Source organism: Macrotis lagotis, chromosome 1 (assembly GCF_037893015.1).
Source record: "Macrotis lagotis isolate mMagLag1 chromosome 1, bilby.v1.9.chrom.fasta, whole genome shotgun sequence".
Taxonomy (NCBI): Eukaryota; Metazoa; Chordata; class Mammalia; order Peramelemorphia; family Peramelidae; genus Macrotis; species Macrotis lagotis.
Window position 1 is genome coordinate 836532420 of NC_133658.1, and position 27728 is coordinate 836560147.

The following is a 27728-nucleotide window of genomic DNA, read 5'->3' on the forward strand; positions in this document are numbered from 1 at the left end:
CCACATAGCTGCCCCAGATCCATAGGAAATTAGAGAGATTCTGTTATTATGTGTTGATAGGGACCTTTCTGATCTGGGAAAGGGGCTTTTCTTTTCTGTTCCCCCATCTATTTTTTGACTTGGCCTATTCTGCCTGCAGGGATAGGAGGGAAATGCTATTCTATTAGTCATCTGCATTTGTCCCTTTTTTTGAACTATTAACACCCTGCAAAACACTACCCTGAGATAAAACCTTTAGTGATGTTAATAAACTCCACTTTGCTTTCCACAGTGCTTATGTGTGTGTGTGTGTGTGTGTGTGTTTGTATAGATGCACACACACACACACACACACACACACACACACACACACAACACAAACAAAACAAATTTGCTTTTATCTTACATCTTTTCCTTCCCTGTGTCTTTTATCTTTTGACTCTTACTGAGACCTGGTTCCCTCCTGAGTGGGATAAAGTCTGAGATTTCTTTAGATTATAGGTTGAATTTGGTTAACTATGATGCCCCTCCTCCCTTGACAAAGAAAACTTCTGGGATATTGGTGAAGAGTCAACTGACCTGACCTTATCTGTTGATGTCAGCGGAATCATTCAATTCCTGGGACTAAAGAGATAATCTGGTTTCAGTTTGAATTTAATGCTCTTTTCCCTAGGGTAGTTTTCCTGTTTAGATTGTAAAACCACATTCCTCATTAAGGAGGGTGGGTTATTGTGAGGGGTGGAATCCAGTTAGGATAAATGTGATTCTTGGATCTTTCACTTTTGCCTCAATCTCTCTAATTGATTGTGGCCCATTCCTTGAGAAATGAATAAAGCTTTCTCTTCATACTCCTAATGAGGAAGATGATGATATTTTGTCCTTTGTTCTTGAAGAGGTCTGTGACATCAGGGAGGTAATGCCTGATAAGCATTCAAATTGGATTTGAGTGAGGGAGTGCTCTTCCAAATCACCAGTCTTACTTTCTCTTCCTAAGCCTTCTGGGTTCAGTGGTGAGATAAGAATCAGAATGACTGTTCCTCCTGCAAGAGATTCTGGGAATTCTTTCTGGTGTCCCCACTCCTGGAATTCCTTCCCTCTCCATCTGCCTTCTGGCTTCCCAAGCTTCCTTCAAGTCACAGCTAAGACTTCTATAGGAAGTCTCTCCCAATCCTCTTTAATTCTAATGTCCTCCCTCTAATGATTATTTCCTGTTTATCCTGTATATATTTTGTTTGTACATAGTTGTTTGCATGTTGTTTCCTCTATCAGATTGTAAACTACAGATTGTGGAATATAGTAGGAATATACTTATTAATTGATTGTTGGTTGAAATTTCTATAGTATTCTATTTGCACCTAACTTATGCTTATCAGTATTTATGTTCCCTTCTTAGATTCTAACTGTCCTCCTGGGTTAGTTGCCTTGTTAAATTTATCTTCACATAATATTCTTTTTTTTTATATCTGTGAGGCCAATGCTTAGGGAGTTACATGACAGAATATGTTAACAAAGGAGAAATCCAAAGAATATACATTAGGAAAATTATGCAAATGTAAGAAGTAAAAATTTCATCAAGGTGGGAAATGCCTAGTATATAATTTGGGCAAATCCAAATCATAGGTAGGTATTTGAGACTCTAAGGTCATTCTAGTAATGTCAGAAATAGAATTTGTGCCTGAGTTTTCTCAAAGTCCAGTACTCTATTCACTATGTCAAGATACCTGGAAATAAAAGGAGTATTATTGTTATTATTTTTATTGTGCCTATTATCTAGATCAGTGGTATCAAACTCAAATAGGGGGCCACTATACATAAGGATTTCATATTGGCTTAATTTTGAAATGTTTTCTATGTTTTATTGTGTTTTTATTTTGATAAATATTTCCCTATTATATTTGGATTTGACTTCATTGTACTTGGGAGGGTTGTGGACCATGTGTTTTAAACCTCTTATTTAGATCATCTGATCATAGATGTAGAACTTGAGAAGACCTCAGAGACCATTTAGTCTAACTACATCATTTTACAAATGAGAAAACTGAAAAAGTTAGATGCCAAAAAGCTTGTTGTCAGATGTCAGCTCCTTCCTATGTCAGGAAAAAAAAGAAAGCTCCTTTTTGTCTGTCCCAGTTGATCTCAGGGGAAATGACACTTTCCTGTTCAAGTGGTGTGAGATGTGCTGTTTAAACCAATGGGTTTGGGGGTATTAGGGTTGGCTGCCTGGGCCTGGACTCAAAAGATCATCTTGGAATAACTGATAGCCCCAGGCCTTTCTCTGAAACAGAAAATTATCTTCCATCCTCTCCTGATGACCAAACAGAAAATTCCTTTGTGGAGGAGAGAGGCTGCTTCCTTGGCAGCACAGCATACTTCACAGGTTACCACTTGTCTTTTTGAGTCATGTCTTCCTATCTCTTCAGCCTGTAGGATCAGACTCTCCCAGTATTGTTCCAAGGAATGGAAATGATTGTATACCTGGATCTTTCTGGGTTTATTCTTTTGTGGAAACAAAATTCTACCTTCCATTCTTGGGTTGTCCTAGGAACATATTATTGGCCCTATCCTTTCTGACTTTACCACTTCCTAACTGTGATTTTACTTGGATAAGCTGCATCATATAGAGGACAAAGTACAGGATTTAGAAGAAAGAGGTCTGAGTTCAAGTTCTGTCCAGTTTATGGGTAATTTACATTACTTCTTTGAGTCTCAACTTCTTCATCTTGAAAAGAACTAGAATCAAAAGACCTGGGTTCTAACTTTGCAATGTACTTGGAACATGATTTTGAGTAAGGCTCTTAACTCCTGTGAGCCCCAGGTTCTTCATCTATAAAATGATAAAGGTAGAATAGATGGCCTTAAGACTGACTTCATTCCTAACATGCTGTGATTTTGTGGAAATGGGCATAATAATCTTTATTTTTCCTGCCACATAAGGTTGTTGTGAGGAAGCATTTTGTAGATCTAAAAGCACTTAAAGAATATATTCTAATTATTTGAATTCTCTGAACCTCTTTTTCTTCATTGTAAAAATGTAATACTACTTGCATTTTCTGGTACACAGAATTATTGCAGAGTCCAAATAAAATAAAAGTTTGGAAATCATCCTTTCTTAGTTATCCTTCTGTCTTCCCCAGTTTCTCCTGAGGAATAGTTGCTTAATAAATTTTTGCTGAATGTAAGAATGAACTTTTCTAAATCAAAAAGGATCATATAAATGGGAATTGTTACTATTATTGTTATTATTATTTATTATTCCTTGATTCAAATCTTTATTGACTCATCTGTGATCCTGCCTTCTCAGAGATTATATTTGCTCTGTGGTATACAAGCTCTGGCAGTTGGAAGTTATATCTACAATATTCTACTGAAGAAATATCAGACTTTATCCCACTCAAAGTCTAGTGGTGGACTATGGGAGACTATGTCTCCCAAGGACAAGCTTAGTTGCAGAGGTTCATCACCAAGTGGTGAATTTTTATGACCATAACAACCCATGAAGTAATCTGCTAAAATGTGGGTGGAGGGTGTTGGAACCGGAGTTGAAGTCAGAATTGAAGCATCATTATTTGTACTTCTTTTAATCTCAGATCCAAAAACATCCTTGGGAATTGGATTCCTGTCTCTCTTCCTTTACCTTCTAGATTTAGCTCCAGTCCTTCTGCAAGCTCCCAGAGTCTCTTCCTACTCCCTGTTCATCCTCTGTCTTTGTCTAGACCTGCCTGGTAACTATTGTCTTTGTCTTCATTTGCTTACAACATCTTTGCCCTTCGGGTATTCTGTATAGCCTCCCTCTTGAAATTTATTTCTTGTTCCCTTGCTTTAAAATCAGAACTTCTTCAGTGAACACCAATAGGTTCTCAGTATTAACTATGAGAAAGAATTGTGTTTATCTTCAATCCAATTCTGGAAGTCTGTACTATGCCCATGTTGGTCCTTACCATTCCTACTTTGGGAACTATGTGTGATTCAAAAATGAATAAAATGTAATAGTTACCTTCATAGAAACTTCAAAGTCTGGTAGGGGAATTATCAGACATATATGTTTTAAATTTAATTCATAAAACTCACATTTTTGGTGGTGTAGATCAGAAGTTTTCAGAATTTCTTGTTATAGGACTCCTTTATGTTCTTAAAAATTACTGAGGACCCTTCAAAGAGTCTTGTTTATTGTGGATTAAATTTATTAATATTTAATATCTATTTAATATTTACCATTTTAAACGCTAAAACATTTTACTATTATTATGAAAATAGTTTCGACCTTAAAAGTTTCTTAAAGGGTCTTCAGAGGTCCTCATATTACACATATTACACAAACTAAAATTTCCCTTCATTCACACAATTTTCAATCACTCTTAAGCCTTGGTAGATGATCTGCATGAATTGCATTAATCAATAAAGGTATCCTCCCTGGTGATCAACATTCTGATAATAAGCCTCTCCTTTCTAGTCAGGCCTTCAGACCTCAGATATCTTGTTTATCTTTGGTCCTAAACTTTCTGCCAGAATTTACCTGCCAGAATTTACCATATACTTCCATAGCCCTCAACAGCACAAAATTACCTCTTGCCACTGAGAAGTATCTGAGAACTTTAGTGTAGGAAGATACATAATCACATAAGTTGAGTGCCAGACAGAATATGATTCCTGGTTTAGAAGAAGTACAAAATATTGTGACATCTTAGAGGAGAAATTGTAGAAAAGTAAGAACGGGTAATTAGATGATGCTAAACCTATACAGTGGACAAATGTTAGCCTTCAAGTTCCTGAAGTTCATGGATCATCCTGAGGTATGGCTTTAGGGTTAGGGAAGGGAAGCTGAAAAAAATGCTCACATATGTGGAGTTATCACAGTATGAGGATCTTTCAGAATAGGTGAATAGAGAGAAGGAGATACATTTGAGTGATGTTTTGAAGTTTAAAAACCAAATATTGGTATTGACTGGATATGCAGAGTGAGGAAAAGTGAGGATAGGATTCCACCCAGACTTAGAAATTTGTATATGACCTTTACTTTTTAGTCACCATTCTTTTGTTAACTATTCAGATGATAATCCCCTGTCTGGAGAAAATTGTTCTTAATGATTTATTCTCACTAATGACACTTGCCTCTTTTCTCCCACAGTATACAACTGGACCGTGGATGAGGTGGTACAGTGGCTGATCACATATGTGGAGCTACCACAGTATGAAGAAACCTTCCGGAAACTGCAGCTCAGTGGCCATGCAATGCCAAGGTTTGCAGGCAGTAATGGGAGGGGAGTACGATGAGAGAGAGAAGATAGTCATTGCCATAAACTAGTGTGATAGTTTTCCAGCTAATTTAAGATTTCTTTGGACTTAGGTTTCAGTTTAGATCTAGTCTTCCCCAGAATCACTTTCTTTTTGTACTATGTTCCCCAATCAATCAGGGAATTGGTTCCTGTGCTTCATCTATATTGTCTGGAAGCCTGTTCCCCTCATAGAAGTTGACCTGTGAGTTCAGTTAATGATAGTAACAGTTGCTTAGAATTTCAGGATTTGGTTTAGTAGTTTTTATAGAAATCATAAAAAACAATTATAATTATGCAGATTTTGTACATAATGTAGATTATTCAAGTTGCTATTATTTTTAATACCCTTCTTGGAGGCAACTTGATAGAATGGAAGGACCACTGTACTTGAAGTTAGAATTCTCTGGCTTTTTATTCCTGGTCCCATTATTATTTGGTTATATGACTAATTATGGACAAGTTAGTTAACTGTCTGACCCTCACTTTGCTGAGGAAAATGTCATGGTCAGGCCCTCATAAATCATTTTGGTAGTTTTGAAGACAGTGGATTGGAGAGGAAATGAGTTTTGAGGCATGGAGACAGTTATAAGACTTGTTTTCAGTAGAGACAATGAGGTTCTAAATAGGGTTTTAATCATATGAATAAAAAGAAGATACATTTGAGAGATTTTTGAAGATAAAAACAGCATTTTCTATTGACTGAGGGAAAGTGAGAAGGGTAGGATTCTACCTAGAAATTTGTATATGACTAATTTTTAGTCTCCCTTCTTTTGTCAGCTTATTATGCAAGCTCAGAAAGGGAAATAGTCTTTAATTATTCCTTCCCATCTCTCCCAAATCAAACATAAAAATACTATCTTTAAAATAGATTTGGCTTCAACAAAGGACAGCAGGATATGATTCTTTAGATTTCACAATTTACTCTTCATAGCAACAGTCCCTTAGGGGTGGGGGTGGAGCAGGGAGGGCATAATACTAGTATTATTAATCCCATTTTCAAAAGAAGAAGAAACTAAAATTTAGAAAATTATGAAATTTAGAAAATTGCTCCTACTCTGAATTCCACATATAGTACTTTTTTTCCCTGTTTCCATAAAAATCTGTGAGAAAATATTGTAAATAAATTGACAACTCAAAGATTCCTTTCAGGCATATCAGTCAGCATTTATTAAATAACTACTATGTGACAGGCACACACTATGCTAAGCACTAAAGATTCAAAAAGAGGCCATACCCTCAAATAGTTCACAATCAAATGGAATATACAACAAACAAATGTGTATAAATGAGCTATATATTGAATAAATAGGAAATTATTTAAAAGAAGACAATAGAATTTGGAAAATCTACATGTTGTAAAAAAATAATGAAGTGATAATTTTTATATTCTTCTCTGGTTAAATCACACCATGAGTTTTATGCTTTTATGCTTTTGGAAGGCCATTGTTAATATGGAGAGTGTCCATAGTAGAGCAACCAGGATAACCTTGAGTTCTTTGTGAACAGAAGACTGTTGGGTAGTTGGGAAGAAAATTAATAGCTTTCTTCAAATAATCAAAGAGCACTCTTACAGAAGAAAGATTAGACATTTTGTTTGCTCCCAGAGGGACAAGATGGATAGAAGTTACAAAGGAGAAAAATTTTAGAATTATTATAGGAAAAAACATCTTAGCCATTAGAGCTGTTCAAAAGTAAAATGAACTGTTTCCAAAGATAGTATTTCATCATGTGAAATAAGATTTACATCTTCTCCCTGGTCTTTCTGGGGTCTACCACTATTTATTATTTGTTGAATTAAAATTTACTAATTTGAATTTGCTCTTTTCTCTGTAGGTTAGCAATTACAAATGCAACCATGACAGGTACTGTTCTTAAGATGACTGACCGGAGTCACAGACAAAAACTACAGCTGAAAGCCCTAGACACAGTGCTGTTTGGGCCCCCTCTCTGTGAGTACTCTCTGGGGATTGAGCTGGAATCCAAGGGCATCACTGCTGGGTAGAAAGAGAGTAGCTATTTCTTCAACCATCTGAACATAGGACACTTGGGGAGGCAAAGGAATTATCCTGTGTCAGCCAGCATTGGATTGCTTTAGATTGTTGTACACAATTCAGTCTTGGCTGAATCAATAATGGTGACTTAGTATCCAAAGAGTGAGAGAGGTGATTAATATTTGTTCCCCTTGCTAGCTTGTAATAATCCTTGCTAGTCTTTATTAGCTCCTTCCTGGAAAATTTTGTTCAGTTCATGTGCATTTTAGAAAGGATACTGATGAACTAACTATTAATATTAAGAGATGGACACTACCCAAAGCTGTTTGCTGCTGCCCTAAAGGAAATTCAAGAGTTCAGTCAGAGATTTCTCAGAAATAGTGAGGTTTTTACAAATGTGCTTGTCTGAGAATGACATTGTACTATTTCAACCCCTTAGAATGTTGTAGAGAGGGGCAGTGGATAAAGCACAGACCCTGGATTCAAGAAGACCTGAGTTCCAATCCAGCCCCAGACACTTAATAATTACCTAGCTGTGTGACTTGGGCAAGTCACTAAACCCCATTGTCTTGCCAAAAAAAAAAACCCTCAAAAAGCATATTGTGGAGATTCAAAATTAGTTTGAAGAGTTTGCCTTAACTATCCATTTATAAAAAAGTCAAATGAATGAAGAATGCCTATCATTTAGAATATAATATGCAATAAGATGAACAGTCTGTAGAGCTTGTCTGTGTGTATCTCCATAGATTGGTGGATAGATATAAATTTATAGATATCAAACAATGAGATGGGCCAGAATTGAACTGCAAGTGGGGAGTAGACTGATTATCTCTGGGAAATTGAAAATTTCTTTTACTGTCCTTGGGCTTCTCACTAAAGCAAAGACCCATCTTTTTTATATATCAGTATTCTTCTAGTGTTAAAAATGGCTGAGTCATGGTGATATACAACTTGTCCAGTACTTTAACATTGATATGCTATTGTGGGTGTAAAGGAAGGTGAAGAAACCTAGTGCCAAACAAGTCCTATAAGACCCATTCCATCCTTCCAAATTTAGCCTACTTAGCTGGATCATACTTTTCACTAGTAGAGGTTGGAATAGTCAGGTGAGACTTACAGGAGGAAGTGAAATTAGTCTTTGAAAGAGAAAACTTAGGTGCAGTGGTGAGAATGTGAAGTCATTGAAGTAGAGTAAATGGTAAGATCAGTGCCACTTGGAGTTTAGGTCCTATGAAATTTTCAGTGAATCCAGTTTGAATAAAGACTACTTGTAGGAGAATAGTAGAAAATAAGATTGAAAATAGAAATTACATCATGGAAAGACCTCAGATGTAAGACTAAGGGTCTCAAAAGAGACCTCAAAAGAGGATAGGGGCAATCTGTAAACTCCAGGGACATATTGCTGTGCTATGGGAAGGAGCCTCTGGGTTTGATGGTGAATAGAGGTGGAGTGATTAGAAAGAAGGTTAGCAAAGAAGCTGTTGCCATTTTAAAGGATAAGAGGGAATAGAGGGGGAGGAAAAAGGGATAGAAGCAAGATATATTTTCAGGTAAGGCTTATAGATTTTGGTAATTGAATAATTGAATTTAGGGGTGGGGAGAGAGTAATATTAATGCCAAGGTTTCAGAATTGGGCTGGTCTTATCTTGTGCAACAATTTGAGAGTTAAAAGGACCAACAGTTTGACTAGAACCTGAGATTTAGAGATTCTTTTCATTCAAACCTTCTATAAGAGTTATACCATCCTCTATTGGAGGTACTCAGCAGTATTCACTGCCACTTCCCACTTTCCCTTTCCTTTTTGGAATCAATGCTATCTGGTCCCAAGCAGAATATTATAGTCAAACAGACTTATTCATAACAATCTTATAACCACAACTATTTTAATAGGATTAGATGATCTTTAACTCTATAATACAAAAATGGAGTAGGGTGCTGGAGGGAGGAACTATGTTAGGCTTTAGCAATTTAACTTGACATCAGCATCAACTCCTTAAGAAGTAACAGGCCAACTGGAAAAATAAGATATTTATCATTGAAAGAGTTAGCATATACATACATACATACATATACACACCTACATACATTTTGGGTTGGATTAATCACAAGAAACTTCTTAGAGGAGGTGAGTTCTGAGCTGTGGATTAAAGAGGACCTTGTTTGTTGAGAACAGAGGTGGGTAAAGCATGGTATTGGGAAAAAAAATGCATCAACAAAGGTGTTAAAGCAGGCCTTAGGTTAGAAACTGAGGTGCCCCATTATAAAACAATCCCAGAATGAGTCAGTCATTTTGTAATAGAATGAGCCAGCAGTATGACATGGCAGTGAATATAACGAAGTCTTGCCAGTGCTACGAGGATATTTGTGAATGGTGTCTACTAACTCAGATCAGTCCCTCAGTGTCTAAAGGTATTCATGATTTCAAAAAATTATCCATCATCTAGTAGCTAACATTTTAACTATGAAGCTCATTCAGATTTAGCTTGGTTGATCTTGAATGACAGACAAATTTATCACTTGGCTTGTACATGAAGCTTTTCAAATTTGTTAGGATTTGCCCAGAGCTTAATTGGCCTTTGAGAAACAAAGGTCACCCACATGGTGAAATGTGGTATCAGAGAACTTTCTTATTTTGATGAAGTCTGAAACTTGAATACAGTATCCATGATCAAGGAAGGTGGTAGCCCTGGTTTCTCCTGTCCTAGTCAGACCATGCTGAGAGTATTGTGTTCAGGTCTAAACAACACATTTTAGAAGAGGCAGTAGCAGGATAGAACTTGTCCAGAGTAGGGTTTGGTTGCCTGAAAACATGACCATTGTTTTCAAATATCTGAAGGATAATAAAAAAAATACAATAGCTGTTGTCCTTTGTTCAGAAGATCAAAATGGAATCACCATGTCAGGGTCAGGGTACAATGGTACCAAGCTCAGAAGCCTGTAAGATTGGGCACAAATAGTCTATATGAACATTTGGAGTGAATATGTTTCTAAATTTGCACATTTTCTTTTCATCTATTGTATTTCTGTGTTGCTCATAGAGCACAGCATCTTCTTTGATATGACTGAACAGTCCTGTGCAGTCTCTCATGTCTCACAATTGATACTAAGGTTATTCTGACTTCCATGTGTCAGCCTTGTATGAATTCTCTGTAAAATAGTCTTTTAGATATTTGAATTTGCTTGCTATTTAAACAACCTGGTCAGTCCATTGGAGTTGTATTCTATTTAGTAGAGTTTGAATGTACTGCCAAAATCTTCCTAAGACAATTTAAATTCACTTTCCTGGCATGATGCTTGTAAACTAAACAGGTTTCAGGCATACAACAATGAGATCAAAACAACAGCTCTGCAGGTCTTCAGTTTTCTAGGTGACCTAATATTCTCCCACACTTTTCCTTTGGAATTTCCCAAATATTATGCTAACTCTGGCAATGTTTGTGTCAATCTCCTCATCTATATGTACATCTCTGGAAAGTATACTGCCAAGGTAAGTGACCTTATCCATAGCATTAAAAATTTCTCCATTTGCTAATGGTTCCATGGGTGGTAGGGTTCTGTCTTGCTGGAGGACCTCTGTTCTCTAAGTGATAATTGTTAAGTCAAAATTAGCACAAGTGACAGAGAATCAATCCATACTCTGGTTCTTCTCAGCTTTAGAGATTACATTGAGCACCCTATCATATGTGGAAAAAGAACATCATGTACCAACTTAATAAAATGAAGACTAAAATGGAAGGAAAGTTGGTATGCAAGTTTCTGTTTGCACAGAACTTGATACACTAGTTCACTAAGAAGTAGAGAAGCTGTTGGGCAGTAGTGGAATGGCTTTGGCATACAAGTCATTTGCCTAATATCTGCTTCCTATAGCAACTAACATACCATCCATCCAAGGAGTGTCTCTGTCTGTGCCCAGTGAATTTTGATTCTATTCCAAGTGCTCCTCCCTAGCACCTCTGAGTGGATCCCCTTTACAATTATTCCTTGTTTGTCATAGCCTAGGCCTCTAGCAGCTACTAGCCAAAATGTTGATGAGTAAAGGAATTGTTGCTGTGTATCTGGGCCCATCCCAATCTCCTGACTTCATCTCGCTTTCCTGGATATTGACCAAGAATGGTGACCAAGATCAATTCACTACCTCCCTCTTGACTCTCAAAACTTGACTTTAGGAACTTAGCTCCTCTGTTTCTGTTTCTCGTTGTTAATGCAACAGACTATCAATGCAGAGTGGTTGTGTTTGAAGTTTCCTTTAGGTGCCACCTTGAAGATTGATACAAAAGGACTGGAAAATAAAATGGAAATTATGTAGTGTGACCAGGATCTCAAAGCAAGGGATCTACAATTCAAGTCAAATGTATGACTCTTTCTATACTTTCTATTTTGCTCACGAAGAAATGTACTTTGTGAGCCATGAGTGTTATATAGATCTTAGTTGTTATCGTTACAATACTTTAATTTATTATTGGAACAATAATTATTTGTATATACAGGACACTATAATTTCATAGTGAATCTACATGAGTTTCAGGTGTGAGTCTTATATCAGCTAAACCATAAAGTCTTTGGAGGAATTAAACACCCAGCAGGTCAGTGGGGACAGTAGGAATTCCTTATCTCTGACACAAAGTCTTAAGTATCTGTATCAGAAAATTGTTTTCTATCATCTGAAGGACAAGAATGCTATTTGAGGAACACTTGAAAATTTCAGACAACTCTTAAGGAGAGATATTTTTTAATCCCTATTTCCCAAAACTGTTTCACACTCTAGTGTTATTCCTATGAGATAGCTTCCTCCACACTAGAACTCCCTCCACTTTGGAACCACCAGAAATCTTAATTCTGCAAGACATATTATACACTGAGTTCCTCTCCTAGTTCCACCTTTGTATTAATAGATTATTATTCCCACCTTTTCAAAAAAGTGTCTTATCCTGAGATAATGGATGACATCCCCTCTAGGCTCTCTCAGATAGATTCATGTGTCTTCTGTCTTCCCTAACAATATCATGCACTGGACTCACACAAAATGAACTTTAATTTCCTTTTTTTTTAGACATACTAATTAATCTTGGGATGCTCTTGTATGCTTTTGGTAATATATGCATATCTTTTCTCTAAGGATGAATTGAGTTTGACTGGGAAACATTGTTCAATCATAATATAGTGAAAAAGATACTGTACTGAAAAAGATCGCATGTAACTTAGCCCAGCAAAGGTCAGATTCTTACAAAGACATGATGGTAGTCTTCTTGGGCAAGGTTTTTTTTCCCCTTTCTCTGGAACTGTTTCCTCTTCTATTGGATTAGCTGATCTCTAAGAGCTCCCTAACATTCTGTAGCCTTTTCATTATATACCTGGGTGGGCATTTTCAAATCTGTCAGTCAGCCCAATGGTAAATGTTTTTGTAATTTTCTGCTTAAGCTAGTTAAATATGGATCTTCATAACTGTAGTTAGCATTTAAGAGGAAAAAAACCAAATTGATAAGGATTTTCAGATACTTTCAGGACTCCTACATGAAGAGACTAAGAAGCAGCTTTCAGGACTCAGACCTTGTAAATTTTGGCTTTAGTTAGACAGACCTGCTGCTTCACTATTTTGAGGAACTATTAAGGTGTCATTCTCAAGATTCCTCTGTATATTGTGTTCCTTGCTGTCATATTGTACTATCAACTTTCCTGTTCCAGTCCAAACACAACCATACCATTGCTTTGAATATGAAGAACTGGAAAGCAGCTGGTATGCCGTCTGTTCATTATGTGACACTAGCCGTTTCATTGAATACTACTGTCTCTTTTTCCTTTGTGTCTCTTTGCCCTCTTTCCTCTTGTTGCTGGCTTTGGATGGCAGAAAATCCACTTCTCACCTCTTCCTGTTTCTGCTCCTCCCTTTGGAAGTCAGATTTAGTGTTTTTCTAGTTTGAGATAAAAACTCTTTTGTATATCCTCCCTAGCTAATGGAAACCACCTCTTAAAGAGATCACAGAATCATAGAATTAGAACCAACAAGGATCTTTAGGATCATCTAGTCAAATATTCCCATAAAGGAAAATGAAAACTAGGAAGGTTGAAGTGAGTTTATCTAGTATTGCCAAGGAATAAGATGCAGAGCTGGGATTCAAATCCAGTATTTTTTCCAGTATACCACAGAAGACAGGGTAATTTAAGTTGGGTTAGTCCTATCTCCTGTCTTTACCATTTTTTTTTTTTTGTCTTTACCATTCTTAAGAAAAGGTCAGTGTAGATGGCTGTTAAGTATAATTTTCTTAGGCTAAAAAATAAAATAACACAGTTTTTATAAATGACGTTTTATTCTCTAGGATTTTACCAAAACCCATGGGTGGATGGCACCCTTATGAATGCCAACACAGATACAAAATTCTGGGGCCTTTTTATATAGAAAAGACAAAGAATAATAAAAACTGAGTTAAGTCACCAATGAGATTTCACATATATGACAAAGTTTTACAATATGGCCCTCTCAGAATATTTGCTTAAAATTCCTATTGATAAGAATCCCACTTAGACCTGGAGAATAAATGTTTACATAAAACAATAGGATTGCTCTCTCTCTCCTCATCCAAGAATATCTCTTATCTTGAGGTTTGTTGATCAGGTAAAAGGAATTTATTGGTGCTATCACTGAGATGACCAGATAGTCTTGACACAGGCCAAGTCAACATTTTAACACACTGAAATTTATAACTATTAGTTAAAGGTCAAGAGACTAATTTTTGATCAGAAATATGTTGTTCAGAAATGTTGATTACAATTTAAAGACTATCAGATTAGACAATGTAAACAAACATAGTGAAGGAGGCTGTTATTTCCTTTTTTTGAAGATTGTGTATTAGCAGTTACTGATATTAGACATCTTTTCCTCAGATATACTTAACTGAATTCACAGATGTAAACTTTAGTAGAGGGGGAATGTAAAGGGACTAAAATACTGATAACCATAATAAAGGGGGGAAAATATATCTGTGATCTAATGGATTTATCATAAAAGACCTAGAGTTGAACCATTGTTCAACTATTACTTCCAAGGTCCCTTCAAGCTCAAATTCTCTAAAATTTTTCTTAAGACCCAGTTCAGGTACTATCTTTTCCAGAAAGCCTTCTCTGATCCTGCATTGGAAACAATCTTATCCCTTGAAACTATTTAATACCATTTATTATATAGTATTTTTTTTCTGTAGTCACTGTTATTTGTGTGTATAAACTGAAGGAGTTGAAATAAATAATCTGTAAAGTTCCTTCTGACTTTTAAATCCTATAATCACTTGTTTCTTACAGAACAATAGTATTCCATCACATTCATTTACCATAAATTGTTCAGCCATTTCCTAATTGATGGGCTCTTTGCCACTACTAAAAGAGTTGCTATAAATATTTTCATACTTGTGAGACTTTTCCCTTTTTTTTATGGTCTCTTTGGGATATAGACCTAATGGTGATATTGTTGGATCAAAGGGTATGCCCAGCCCTTTGGATTTAGTTCCAAATTTCTCTCTAGAATGGTTAGATCAGTTCACAACTCTCAGTGTCCCAGTTTTTCCACATCCTCTCCAACACTGACAGTTTTCCTTTTTTTGGTCATTTTAACCAATCAGAATTGTTTTAGTTTGCATTTCTCTAATCAATAATGATTTGGAGTATTTTTTCATATGACTATAGATAGTTTTAATTTCTTTATCTGAAAATTGCCCATTCATATTTTCTGTTGTTTGGTTATAAACTCTTCTCTCCATAGAACTGACAGATAAAGTATTCCTTGTTTTCCTGATTGGCTTATGACAATTAACCTTTATGTCTAAATCCTGTACCCATTTTGACTTTGGTATAGGATATGAGAAGTTGGTCTATGCCTAGTTTTTGCCATACTATTTTTCAGTTTTTCCTAGCAGGTTTGTCAGTTGGTGAGTTCTTAACCTAATCTATTCCACTAATCCTCTTCTCTGTTTTTTTAGCCTTTACCAGACAGTTTTGATGATTGGTACTTTATAAAATAGCTTTAGATTTAGTATAACTAGGCTACCTTCTTTTTGCCTTCAATATTCCTCAATATCAAGATCTTTTTTTACTGAATTTTGTCTTATTATGTGATCAAAGTATTTAAGCTTCACCTTCAGCATTTGATCTGCCACTGAAGAGACAATTAATTTCTTTAACTAATGATTGATTTAATCTCCTTCCTGTCTAAGAAACTCTTAAAAATCTCCTTCAGCACCATGATTCAAAAGTACTGATTCTGTGGGGGCTCAGCTTTCTTTAAAACTTCAACTCTCCTAGCCATAGATTGCTACTGGGAAAAAACCATAGCTTTGACTATATGAACATTTGGCAACATAGTGATGTCTCTGCTTTTTAGTATAGTATCCAAATTTGCCATAGTTTTCCTACCAAGGAGCAAATTGATTTCATGACTGCAGTTGTTGTCTCCAGTGATCTTTGAGTCCAAGAATATAAAATTGGCACTGCTTTCATTTTTTTTCTCCCTTTTTGCCAGGAAGTGATGGGATCCTGGATCAGTTGCCAGGGCTTCAGATTTTTTTTATCTTAACCTTCAAGCCAGCTTTTACATTCTCTTCTTTCACCCTCATCAAGTTCACTTCCTGATATCAGAGATATCTACATATCTGAGATATTTATTAACCATGCCTTTAATAATCCTTTCTAGAATTTTTCCACTGGCCCAAATTATTCCAACTTCATTGCTTCCCCCTTTTCTGAAAATTGGGATGTTTGCTGTTCTTCAATCATCTAATATCAGTCTTCATGGTTTTTTTTTTTTAGGTTTTTGTGAGACAAACGGGGTTAAGTGGCTTGCCCAAGGCCACACAGCTAGTTAAGTGTCTGAGGTCGGATTTGAACTCCGGACTCCAGGGCCGGTGCTCCATCCACTGTGCCACCTAGCTAGCAGCCCCTACTTCGTGATCTTTTAAAGATTATAAGCACCAGATAATGATAATGATGATACCTAACAGTATGTAGCATTTAGTATGTATGTTTTACTAAAGCTAAGCACATAATACTCAAAACCCTGACAGGCAGTGCTATTTTATCCCCATCTTATAGATGAAGACAGTGAGGCAGATATTGAGTGGTCAAACTCACAGCAACTAAGTATCTAAAGCTACATTTGGAGTCAGGTCTTCCTCTTTCTATGCTTGGTGCTCTGTCTTGGCCAGGATTAGAAATCCCATCTGTCAGTTGTTTAATTACCTGAGGCTATGCTTCATCTAAAATAGGTGACTTCAACTCATCTGACACAACTAGTTATTCTGTTACAATCTCCTTATTTATTTTTATTGGTTCCTTATCATAACCATTCTTTCTTTTTTAGGTGAAAGATTTTTTCTCTTGGCAGAGAAAGCAGAAACAAAAGAATTGAATATCTTTGTCTTCTCTCTCTTTCTCTTCAACTATCATCTACTTTAAGCAGAGAACCTATTTCTTTTTTCCAGATCCAACTCCCACCTAAAAACCAAAACCACCTACATCCTTTTTGCTGCAGGAGGCAGCAGTCCTTGTTCTTTGAGAGCCAAAGGTCAGGTTCATACTCCTCAGACTAGCTTTTAAGGCCCTCTGTGGTCTGTTCTCAACTTTCCATTTTCACTTCATTATTTTCTACTATTTGCCCTACATACTCCATACTACAAACAAACTGGACTGTATCCTTGTTCTTCCCATTCCTGCATTTTTTATTGCATTATTCCCTATTCCTAAAATGCCCTGCCCTCTGTTCTTACTTTCCCTTGACTACATTTTTGAAATCTTGAACCATCCTTCATGGTTCAGCTCAGGAGCCATGTCTTCTGAAAAGTTTTTCCTTAACTTGTCAGTCCCCTCCCCCATCTCCAAGCCAAAATTAATCTCAAAGGAGCTGTCATATTTCATGACAAAATCAGGATTCAAAAAGAGCTAAGCAAATTAGAATACTGGGGCAAATCTTGTAAGATAGCACTTGATAGATATAAATGTAAAACCTTCTACGTGGGTTAAAAAAAATCAACTTCATAGTTACAAGGTGAGTTAGGCATGACTAGACAGCAGTTTGTCTGAAAAGGATTTAACAGGAGTGTTTGATAGTGTCTGAGCTGAATATGAATGTCAGTTGTTTAACATGGAAAGTAATAAAATATTAGACTGCATTAAAAGAAACCCAACATTCAGGACAAAGAAAGTGAAATTTCTGCTATATTTTGCCCTGGGCATACTACATTTGGAGCATTCTATTTAATTTTGTTATTGTTATTCAATCATTTTGTCCTGGTAAATACAACTGAAGTATTGTGTTTAATTTTGTAGTTGTTGTTGTTGTTGAGTCTCTGACTCTTTGTGACTCCATTTGGAGTTTTCTCTGCAAAGATACTGGAGTGATGTGTCATTTCCTTTTCCTGCTCATTTTACAGATGAGGAACTGAGACTTGCCCAGGGTCACACAGTTGAGAAGTGTCTGAGTCCCAAATTAGAACTCAGCAAGATGAATCTTTCTCACTCCATTCATGGAGCTCTATCCACTATGCCATCTAACTGCCCAAGTTCAATTTAGGGGAGCCACATTTGAGAAATGATACTGATGAGCTTGAGAAAATTCACAGGAGCACAACTAAAATAGTGGAAGGGCTTCAATTTCATACCATGTGAGAATAAAAAGAAGGGAATGAAGATAATTTGGCTTAAGAAGAGAAGACACAGTTGGGGTGAGATCACTATTTTCAAATATTTATAAATGTGTCACATGGCAGAGGAATTCTTTTTGATCTGCTTGGGTCCATAAAGCAGAACTAAGAATGATAGGTGCAAGGAAAAGTTTATAATTTTTAGCTGTTCAGAATTAAGATGGGCTGCCCCAAAATGTGGTGGGGGCCATCTGTCCTTAGAGGTCTTTAGAGGATGGGTGACTATTGATTAGATATGATAGAAGGAATTTTTAATCAGTTATGATAGATGCCATCTGTGATCTCTTATAATTGTGGGAGTCTCTCATAGAGCACTGGGTACTCTATCCTATATAGTTACCATTTTCCATTTTATATTAATTACTTATGTATATTTTATTACTCCTAGATTATAAACTTTTTATGGGCAGAACTTGTGCATCATTTATCTAAACTGATCAGTTTTGTACTGTGATTATTTGAAGGTGCTAAATCTAGTTGGAGATGAGATATAAACACAAAAATTTAAATAACAATAAAAGATTTTAGGTGGGGTACCTAGAAGGAACACAAGTATTCACAAGATCATAAATAAGACAAACAAGAATTGTCTCCTCAACTCTTTAGTCCTATAGTTTCACACATGCAGAATGTTCATACCATAGTTGAGAGCCCAGAATTCTCAGTCTTTGCCCTTATATCTGTTTGTTGTTGCTCGGCAACAAGGACTAAGTGGGATGGGGATATTATAGTCAGTCAGTGAATGGCGCAGATTATGACATCCCTTTTTCCTCCTTATTGATCACAAGTTGCATTATGATTAGGAAAATTTGCTAACTTTATATTCCTGTGTTTTAGATCTTTAAATTCCTTGCCTAAATGAAGCTGACTAAGCTAATTATTAGGTACATAGGAATTTCCTATTACATAGGTGGGTTAATCAGTGGTTGATCATGGCATCACTTCTATTAGCTATAACCTAGTAGTACTCCAGTCCTTGTAGAGATATATATATATGAAGTAATTCAAAACAATAGGAATTATACAACCATAGAATCTAGTAGTTAGAAGGAACCATTCATTGAGTGTGACCAAATCATCATCATGCAATACAATATTAAGAATACAGCTGGTGATGACCTTATGACAGAGTTGTCATTTTCTGACACTACTGTTACCTGAAATCTATTTCCCTGTAACTTCTCTCATTGCACAGGCAGAAGCCTTCTGGGACCAAAAAGAATAAGTCTTATCCTGTTATTTAAGAACCATTTGAATCTTTTAAAATAGTAGTAATATCTTCCATAATTGGTCTTCAGATTAAATAGCTTTAATTCTGACAACTGTCTGTAATAGAGCATGGTTTCGAGTCCATTCCCCATATTGCTTGTCTCACTCTGATACACTCTTATTTATCAGTGTTTTTCTTGTCTGCTACGTGTGGTACGATTAGAGTAGTTTACACTATGGTTGAACCTTTTTTTCATTTGTATTTGTATTGCCCTGCTTCACAATTGCCTCAGAGCCCATTGTTTCTACCTGCTCTCTGGGATATCAGTAGTCTCAGTTTGACTGCTGCACCCTCCAGCTCTGTCCCATCTCCCTAATTCAGTCATTGAACAAATGGATATGTCCATTGTCTTCCCTTTACTATTATCATATCACCTGAACTTCCTATTTAAGAGGTATAGGAGGTTCCTTTTCTCATGACTGACTTAAGTTGACTGACTCTTGACGTCTGCTCATCATTTCCTTTCTATGTCCCATTAGCTTCTCTTTCCTCTCTCCCCAACAATTTCTATATTGTCTCATCTAAGCTTCATCTCATATATCTTTGTCCTAGTTTCTTGTCTCTACTTTGGCCTAAGTTTGTAAAAGTGAGTATTTCTTGAGGAGTTCAGGTGTCACCTCCTTCCTCTGTACCCAGCCAGCCTCATGTCACTTGAAATCCTCTGTTTTTTTAATAGAATAAGGCACTTGTATGATAGATAAAAATTTTCATGTATTGTAGTAGAAAAAGATATTTGACTGGAAGACAGGAGATCTGGGTTCTAATCGCAATTTGGTCAGAGTGATTCCATGGAACTTTGGACAAATCACTGTTGAAGTCTAGTTATCCAATCCCTTTTAATTTACAAAGCATCATATTAGGTGCTGAAATTACCACAAGAACCCCTTTCTAGAACCCACATTCACAAAAGAGATAAATAGCATGCAAAGACACATGTATTAGGGAGCAGCTAGGAGGCATAGTGAATAGAGCACCAGCCCTGGAGTTGAGAAGGACCTAAGTTCAAATCCAGCCTTAGACACTTAACACTTATTTAGTATGTATTAGAATAAATAATGGAATCATAACTAGATTGGAGAAACATAAAAGTGTCATCCATTGGCAGCTGGATGACTTCCTGGAGAAGGTGTCAGCATACCTGCCCTTGAATCATCTGAGAAGGATTTAGATTTGTGAAATGAGTACTTAAATATAATCATCATCATCATCTTTCAGGTCCCCTCTATACAGACCAAAGATTCAGTGATTCTGCATGATTCTTGCCCTCAAGAAGTTTGTCATCTATTTAGAGAGTCTCCACACAAAGTATCAATATTAGAGATTTCACAGGGCTGTTTAGGACTCACTGTTAAACAACTGAATATTGTTGAGTCCAGAGGGCCAGGGTGATCAGGAAGGTTTCCTAGAGAGGGAAAACTTGAGCTTGTCATTAAATCACAGTGGTTAGAAGAAACACTGCTGTTTTGAACACAGTACAGAGTAGTTAGGGCTTTTGGTCTGCCTGGTTTCTTTTCTATGTTTTAAGTAGGAGACTTTGAGCTAATTGTTACTTTTGTAACAATCTTTGACCAGGCCTTCCTAAGAGAATAGGGAGGGGTCAGAAAGTATTGTCAAGAGTAATATAGTTTCCCATGGTCCTGTGACACAGTTGTCATTGTCTGACACTTCTTTGTTCTCTGTGCCCAAGCCATCAGGTAGCCAACTCACAGGGGAATGCAATTAGATAGACCCAGAAAGTTAGTCAGGAACAATAGATTTTCAGAGTTATGTTGACTTATAACTTAAGTCTCATTTGGTGTACATTTGCTCTCTCCTCCTTCTTATACTATCAGTTCTGTAACCAAAATGTAATGGGTCAGTCCTTTATCATTAGACCAGAAGATCTAACCTGTCCTGCTTTTCTCTGCCACTTGCAGGGCAGCCTTGGAGTGGGAGAGAGGTTAGTATGTTCTGAGGATTGTTGATAATAGCAGCTACCTTCCTACTCATTACTTGACAATTTGTTCTCCCCAAATGTGTTAACAGGAGGTGAGATTTAAGGGCACTATTTCCTAATGAACAGATCCCCATTGATTTTTAGTTTTCTGTGATGGATTTTTCTTTTGCTTCATTTTTGTTTTTTCCCCAATTATATGTAAAAACAATTTTAAACTTTAATTTTTTAAAATTGAGTCCCTCTCTTCTCCTCTCCTCTCCACTCCCCTCCCCCTTCCTTGAGAAGGAAAGCAGTTTTTATACATGTGCAGTCATGCAAAACATATTTCAATATTAGTATATTAGGTTGTGAAACAGACCAAAAAAGAAAACCACAGGGAAAATGGAGTAGTTTATTTGAAAAAAAAATCTTGCTTTGATCTGAATTCAGACTCCCATCAGTTCTTTCTCTGGAGAGGAATAGCATTTTTCACTGTAAATCTTTGAGAATTGTCTGGATCATTTTATTGCTGAGAATAGCTAATTTATTCACAACTGATCATTGAACATTATTATTCTGTTTTCCTGATTCTGCTTACTTCACTTTGCATCAGTTCATGTAAATCTTTATGGGGTTTCTCTGAGGGCATCCTGCTCATTGTTTCTTATATCAAAATAGTATTCCACCACAATCATATGCTTGTTCATTTGTTCAGCCATTCCTCAATTAATGGGCATGCCCTCAATTTGAAAGACACACTTTTTTTTTGATTTTTCAAGGCAGTGGGGTTAAGTGGCTTGCCCAAGGCCACATGGCTAGGTAATTATTAAGTGTCTGAGGCCAGATTTGAACTCAGGTACTCCTGAGTCCAGGGCCGGTGCTCTATCCACTGTACCACCTAGCCCTGGAAATTTCAGCTCCATGAAAAGAAAATTTTCCTATCAAAAGAACTGTCAAAAGATGACATGGGTTCCCTCAGGATTGGAATAGATGTCTTAGAAGAGCCCTTCCAATTCTAAGATATGGTGTTCCCAAGTGTCCCTGGACTTTTCACCTTCTTGAGGCCCACCCAGGGATGTCAGACTCCTTAGCTACCAGATTTGGAGAACTCTCAGAGTGGTATAGCCCATGGACTTCAAGCCAGGACAGGAGATCATTCACTAATAGATGACATAGCCAAGATCCACAATTATTCATGTGCTGATGGGCACATGAGAACACAAGGACACTCTGTATATAACATTCTCTGTTCTCAAGGAGCACTGATAAATTATTTTGATTTTGCTTGGCCCACCCTCCACCACCATCACTGTTGCCTACTCCCACATGCATATTAGTTCTCAAAAAAGAAAGCAATATATCCTTGGGCTCTTTACTGGACTTTCTTCTTTGTTCTTTCTCTCTTTATGATTTCATAAAGGGTCAGTGGAGGAAACTCTATGTAGATAATTCCCAAATTAGCATATAGCATTCTTCTCTTTCCTGAGCTATAGCCCTATATCTCCAACTATCTCTTGAAGATAAAACAAGTTCAATGAAAAAATTCATATTTCCTCCAAGGTCATCACTTCTCTTCTAGTTATACATATTTTAAATCTAGGAGGTATGCAGAACTCTTCATTCTTCTCCCCCTCCCCAATTCAAAAAGTTGCCAAGTCTTAATCTCCCACCAACTTCTATTTCCTTTTCAACTCGAAACTCTGATCTTTTTTCCTCCAAAGTTCCTTTTTTATGATTAATTTGATAAACTTCAATAAACTTGAACATTTCCACAAAAAAAAAAGCAAAAAAGAGGTTTATATATTAATGCTATGAATTTGTGTTAGGTGCAGGTTTTTAAAAGAATTTTATTTAACACTGCATTTTCTTTTTTTATTTTTTATTTATCTATTTATTCTTATTTTGTACAAATGTTTTTTATACTTTAATAAAATATTCTTGTTTAAGAGTAAACATAACCCCCCCCCAAATATAGACCCGCATGACTGATAAAGGGGAGAGAAAAAAATAAAATTTAAAGAAAAGAAAAATAATAATAATAATTGTAGGTATGCCCAGGTGGCACAGTGGATGGAGCACCGGTCCTGGAGCCAGGAGCACCCGAGCCCAAATCCGGCCCCAGACACTCAACAATCACCCAGCTGTATGGCCCCTGGCAGGCCACCCAGCCCCATTTGCCCTGTAACCCCCCCCCAAAAAAATAATAATAAAATTGTGCTTCAGTCTGTAAACACTGCATTTTCAATACTATTCTGCTTGTCTTTGTTCTCCTTTGAACATTTTGCTGTCTTTTCCCTTCTTTGTATTTTTTAAATGTTTAAGGATCTTTTTAATAGATCATACTAAAATTATTACCTACTCTTCCTTTCCCCCAATAAGTGAAAGTTCTCTTTTATAACCAGTAAAGATACTAAAGATGACAGTATGGAGTAATTTTTCACATTGGTTTTCTTTTTTTGAGAACAATCAAGCAATTAAAAAAGGAAAATGACAATTGTGGGTTCTGAGGAGAACAGTCACAATAATATAGTATTGGAATATTATTCTAATCATTCTGTAAACCAATTTGGAAGTGTAGCTAAAATGACCTATGTGTACATTCGTAGAGCAGAAATATAAGGTAAACAAATACAAATATTTACAAAGCAGTTAAATAAAAGTCTGAAAGGAAGAACAATAGTAATTGAGGAATTAAGGAAAGACTTCTTATAGAAGGTAGTTCTTAAATCATATCTTAAAGAAAGGTGACATTCTGAGATGGAAGTAAGGAGAAAGTACATTCTAGGCATGGGAGAAAGCCAACCAGTTGTTGTTGTTACTATTACTATTACTACTACTATTATTATTATTATTATACTAATATTACTATTACATCAATGATGGCAATGACAATATTATGTCATCCTGACATAGTCACACTGGGTTTTAATAATAGATTTACATAATAACACTAGAAGAGGAAAATAAAATGAATTCTTAAGTGTAGTAATTAAAAAGTAAAGCAAACTTTTAAAAATATTTTTTGAATTACATAATTTTTCTCCTAATCTCACTTCCCTCCCCCCCCCACTTCCCACAGAAGACAGTCTGATAGACCTTACATTGTTTCTGTGCTATACACTGATCAAAATTGAATGTGTTGAGGGAGAAATCATATCCTTAAGGAAAAAGATAAAATATAAGGGATAGCATAATCACTTAATAAGATAATTTTATTAAATTAAAAGTAATAGTCTTTTGGTCTTGTTTAAACTCCAAAATTCTTTCTTTGGATACACATGGTATCCTCCAACTCAGATACCCTAAAATTATCCCTGATTGTTGCACTGATGAAATGAGCAAGTCCATTGAGATTGATCATCACCCCCATGTTGCTGTTAGGATGTACAATGTTTTTCTGGTTCTGCTCATCTCACTCAGCATCAGTTCATGCAAATCCTTCCAGACTTCTCTGAATTCCCATCCCTCCTAGTTTCTAATAGAACAGTCGTGTTCCATAATATTCATGTACCACAACTTGTTCAGCCATTCCCCAGCTGATGGACATTCACTCAATTTCCAATTCTTTGCCACCACAAAGAGCTACTATGAATATTTTTTATAAGTGATGTAAAACATTTTTTTTAAGGAGAACTCAGAATCAAACCTCAGAATGATCTGTTTTCATACTTCATTGAAGTTGCCATACAAAATATTTAGTTTGAACTTTTGTTAGTAAGACACTACTAGGTTGTGCAGTAGATAAAGTATTGAGGCAGGAATCAGTAAGACTCGACTTCCTGAGTTCAAATTTGACCTCAGACATTAACTGTGCCCACTAACCTTGTTAAGTTCACCCTGTTTGCCTCAGTTTCCTCATCTGAAGAATGAACTATAGAAGTGAGTGGCAAATCAGTCCATTATCTTTGCCATAAAAACCCCAGTAAAATCATGAAGAGTTGGATATATCCAAAATTACTAAACAACAAAGCTTTGTTAGTAAGTGGCCCAAGTCATCCTCAAATTAATTTTCATATTAGAAAATTCTACTTCTTCATTGGGGAGAAGTTGTGAATGTAATGATAAAGTCTGAGTTGTACCTGTTTTGATGACCACTTTCTCCTGGATACTCTTCCATCTCCACTTTACTGGGCATCACCTCTTTATTAAGCTATTTAGGTAAAATTTCCTTAGATTTTCACTACTGTTGCTGCTATTTATTGTTCATTTGACAGAGCTACTTTTATGTCATAGTTATAAAGGCTAACACTAATATTCTTTTCCATTATTTTCTTTGCTGATTCTTCTTCCTTAGACATAATAAAGCAGAATTCTCACCTTATGTTTTGTTAATCATGTGGAACTCTTTAATTCTATTTCATCAGAATCACCAATCACCCTAGAACCCTTTTTTTCCCTCTTTAACTGAATCCAGAGAAAGGCTACTCACAAAAAGAATATTTTTTAAATATAGTTTTTTATCTCCAGCTTATTATCCCAGGCCAGTTAGATCTCACTCCCCCTCACATACTCTTTATTGCAGTTCAGTTGACCTACTTGCTATTCCCCACACAGCATATTCTGTCTTCTATCCCTGTGCCTGGCACAGGCTGTCCCTTAAACCTCAAATGGTCCCCTTTTGGAACAGCAAGATTTCTTCAAGTCAAGTACCACCTTCTTCAGTAGACTTCTTATGATTTCTCCAGTTTTTGATGCCTCCCTCCTCAACCATCAGTGTATATTTATTTTTAATATATCCTATATTTATTTATCTGTGTATTATATGAGTTTCTTTAGTAGATAGACTGGCATCTTCAATCCCGCATAGTGCTGTGAAGAAAATTATTCAGGCAGACACAATTGGATGATATTTCTCAGAGCTATAGTAATAGGGATTCCTGATCATATATTGGAGTGTGAGGACTAGAAAAGACCCCAGAGGAACTCTGTGCCAACCTTTACTGAAATAGAAAAGTCTTATTCCTGAGGCAGCTCTGCTTGTCCTTTATTAACCTAAAGCCTTACCTGTAACTTGCAACCATTAATACTGGTTATGTCTTCTGGGATAAAGGAGAACATGTCTACTTCCTCTTCCAGAGAATCACAGAATCCCTGAGTAGAAAAGGTCCTCAGGGCCAGTTAAACCAGGACATACCTAAATCAGACTCCTTTCTCCATCTCTTTGATAGATGATTATCCAACTGTCACTAAGAAACCTCTATGAGTGGAAACTTCATTTCTTCCTAAAGTAAACTATTAAATTTTAAGACCTCAAATCTTTCCTAATGTCAAAATTCACTTCTTGGCAACTTCTACTCATTATTCCTTGTTTCTGCTTTGTGGGACCATGCCAAATAAATCTAATTTCTCTTCTGTACATCAGTTTTTCAATTAGAGAGGATGGTTGACCTATAGGGTCTTTTGGTTTTAGTTGCTTCAGTTATTCCTTTTGTTGTATAATTTCCCAAATGTGTTCCAGATCACTAGTGTCCTTCCTATTATGTGATCCTGAAAATTACTGTTTAGTGCCCTTTAAGATCTTTTATAAGGGGCGGCTAGGTGGCGCAGTGGATAAAGCACCGGCCTTGGGTACCTGGGTTCAGATCTGGTCTCAGACACTTAATAATTACCTAGCTGTGTGGCCTTGGGCAAGCCACTTAAACCCCATTTGCCTTGCAAAAAAAAAAAAAGATCTTTTATAGTTAGAGATTCAAAGATTGACTTTACTTAAACCTACCTAGAGAAGGCACTGCCCTCTGCTGCCTTCACTGGAGGGCAAGGTGACTGTGGGTAAGAAGGTCTCACTTAAATTCATTTGCTGGGGGTGAAAGAGGAAATAAAATGTATGTATTTTATTGTATAGGGGACTCTTAGTGACGAAGCTTTCTAAGCAATTTATCTTTTTCTGGCTTTAGAATCAGAAAAAGTAGCAGGATTTAGTCAGAGGATAGCTATAGGGCATGTAGAAAAGAGGTTTTCAATTGAAGATGAATTCAAAGTTTACAGTCTAAGAGAGAGGCAGAATTGGTGACTGATAGAATTTCTGGAGGAAAAAAAGTGCTTAGAAAAGAATATGATGATCTCTGTCTTAGATACATTGTATTCAAAGTGACAGAAAGGTGGATCTTTCCCTACTAACATGGAGAATGTTAGTTATATAGTAGCAGCTATTGGCACAGCAGATGAGAGATGGCCAGGTTCTGCTTTTACCAAGAGTAGCCAAGGAGGAAGTGAGCTTCTATTACACCTTGACCTAAGTAGAGGCAATCTCTAATAGAATTTTCTCATGCTTTGGTTGGTTTAATAGTGGAATGGAATTGGAATATTGTGGCATTCTGGAGTTAATTAAAATTAGGATAACTCGGTGAGCCTGAAGTCGTTTTGATACAGTCCTGTCAGAGATAAGGGAAATGCTCTCTCAAAGCTTTTCCTAGGGATTTGTGATATCATTTCCTATTCTCTTAGTGAGAGGGAAGGATATAAATGACATGACTTCCTGATGCTTCTTGCTTTTTTTCTTTTTGTTGTTTTTTTTTGCAAGGCAATAGGATTAAGTGACTTTCCCAAGGTCACACAGCTAGATAATTATTAAATGTCTGAGGCTGTATTTGAACTCATGTCCTCCTGACTCCAGGAATGGTG

The 27728-nt window shown here is 36.4% G+C and overlaps 1 protein-coding gene across 12 annotated transcripts in view; it reads left to right on the forward strand.

Moving 5' to 3' along the window:
* The window catches only part of STIM1 (stromal interaction molecule 1), a 235610-nt gene that overhangs the window by 173034 nt on the left and 34848 nt on the right, over positions 1–27728 (forward strand). For all 12 annotated transcript variants that reach the window (XM_074217369.1, XM_074217359.1, XM_074217360.1 and 9 more), the window contains exons 4-5: positions 5105–5216; positions 7086–7201. In XM_074217369.1, the coding sequence (XP_074073470.1) occupies positions 5105–5216; positions 7086–7201 (228 nt within the window). The remainder of the gene's footprint in view (positions 1–5104; positions 5217–7085; positions 7202–27728) is intronic.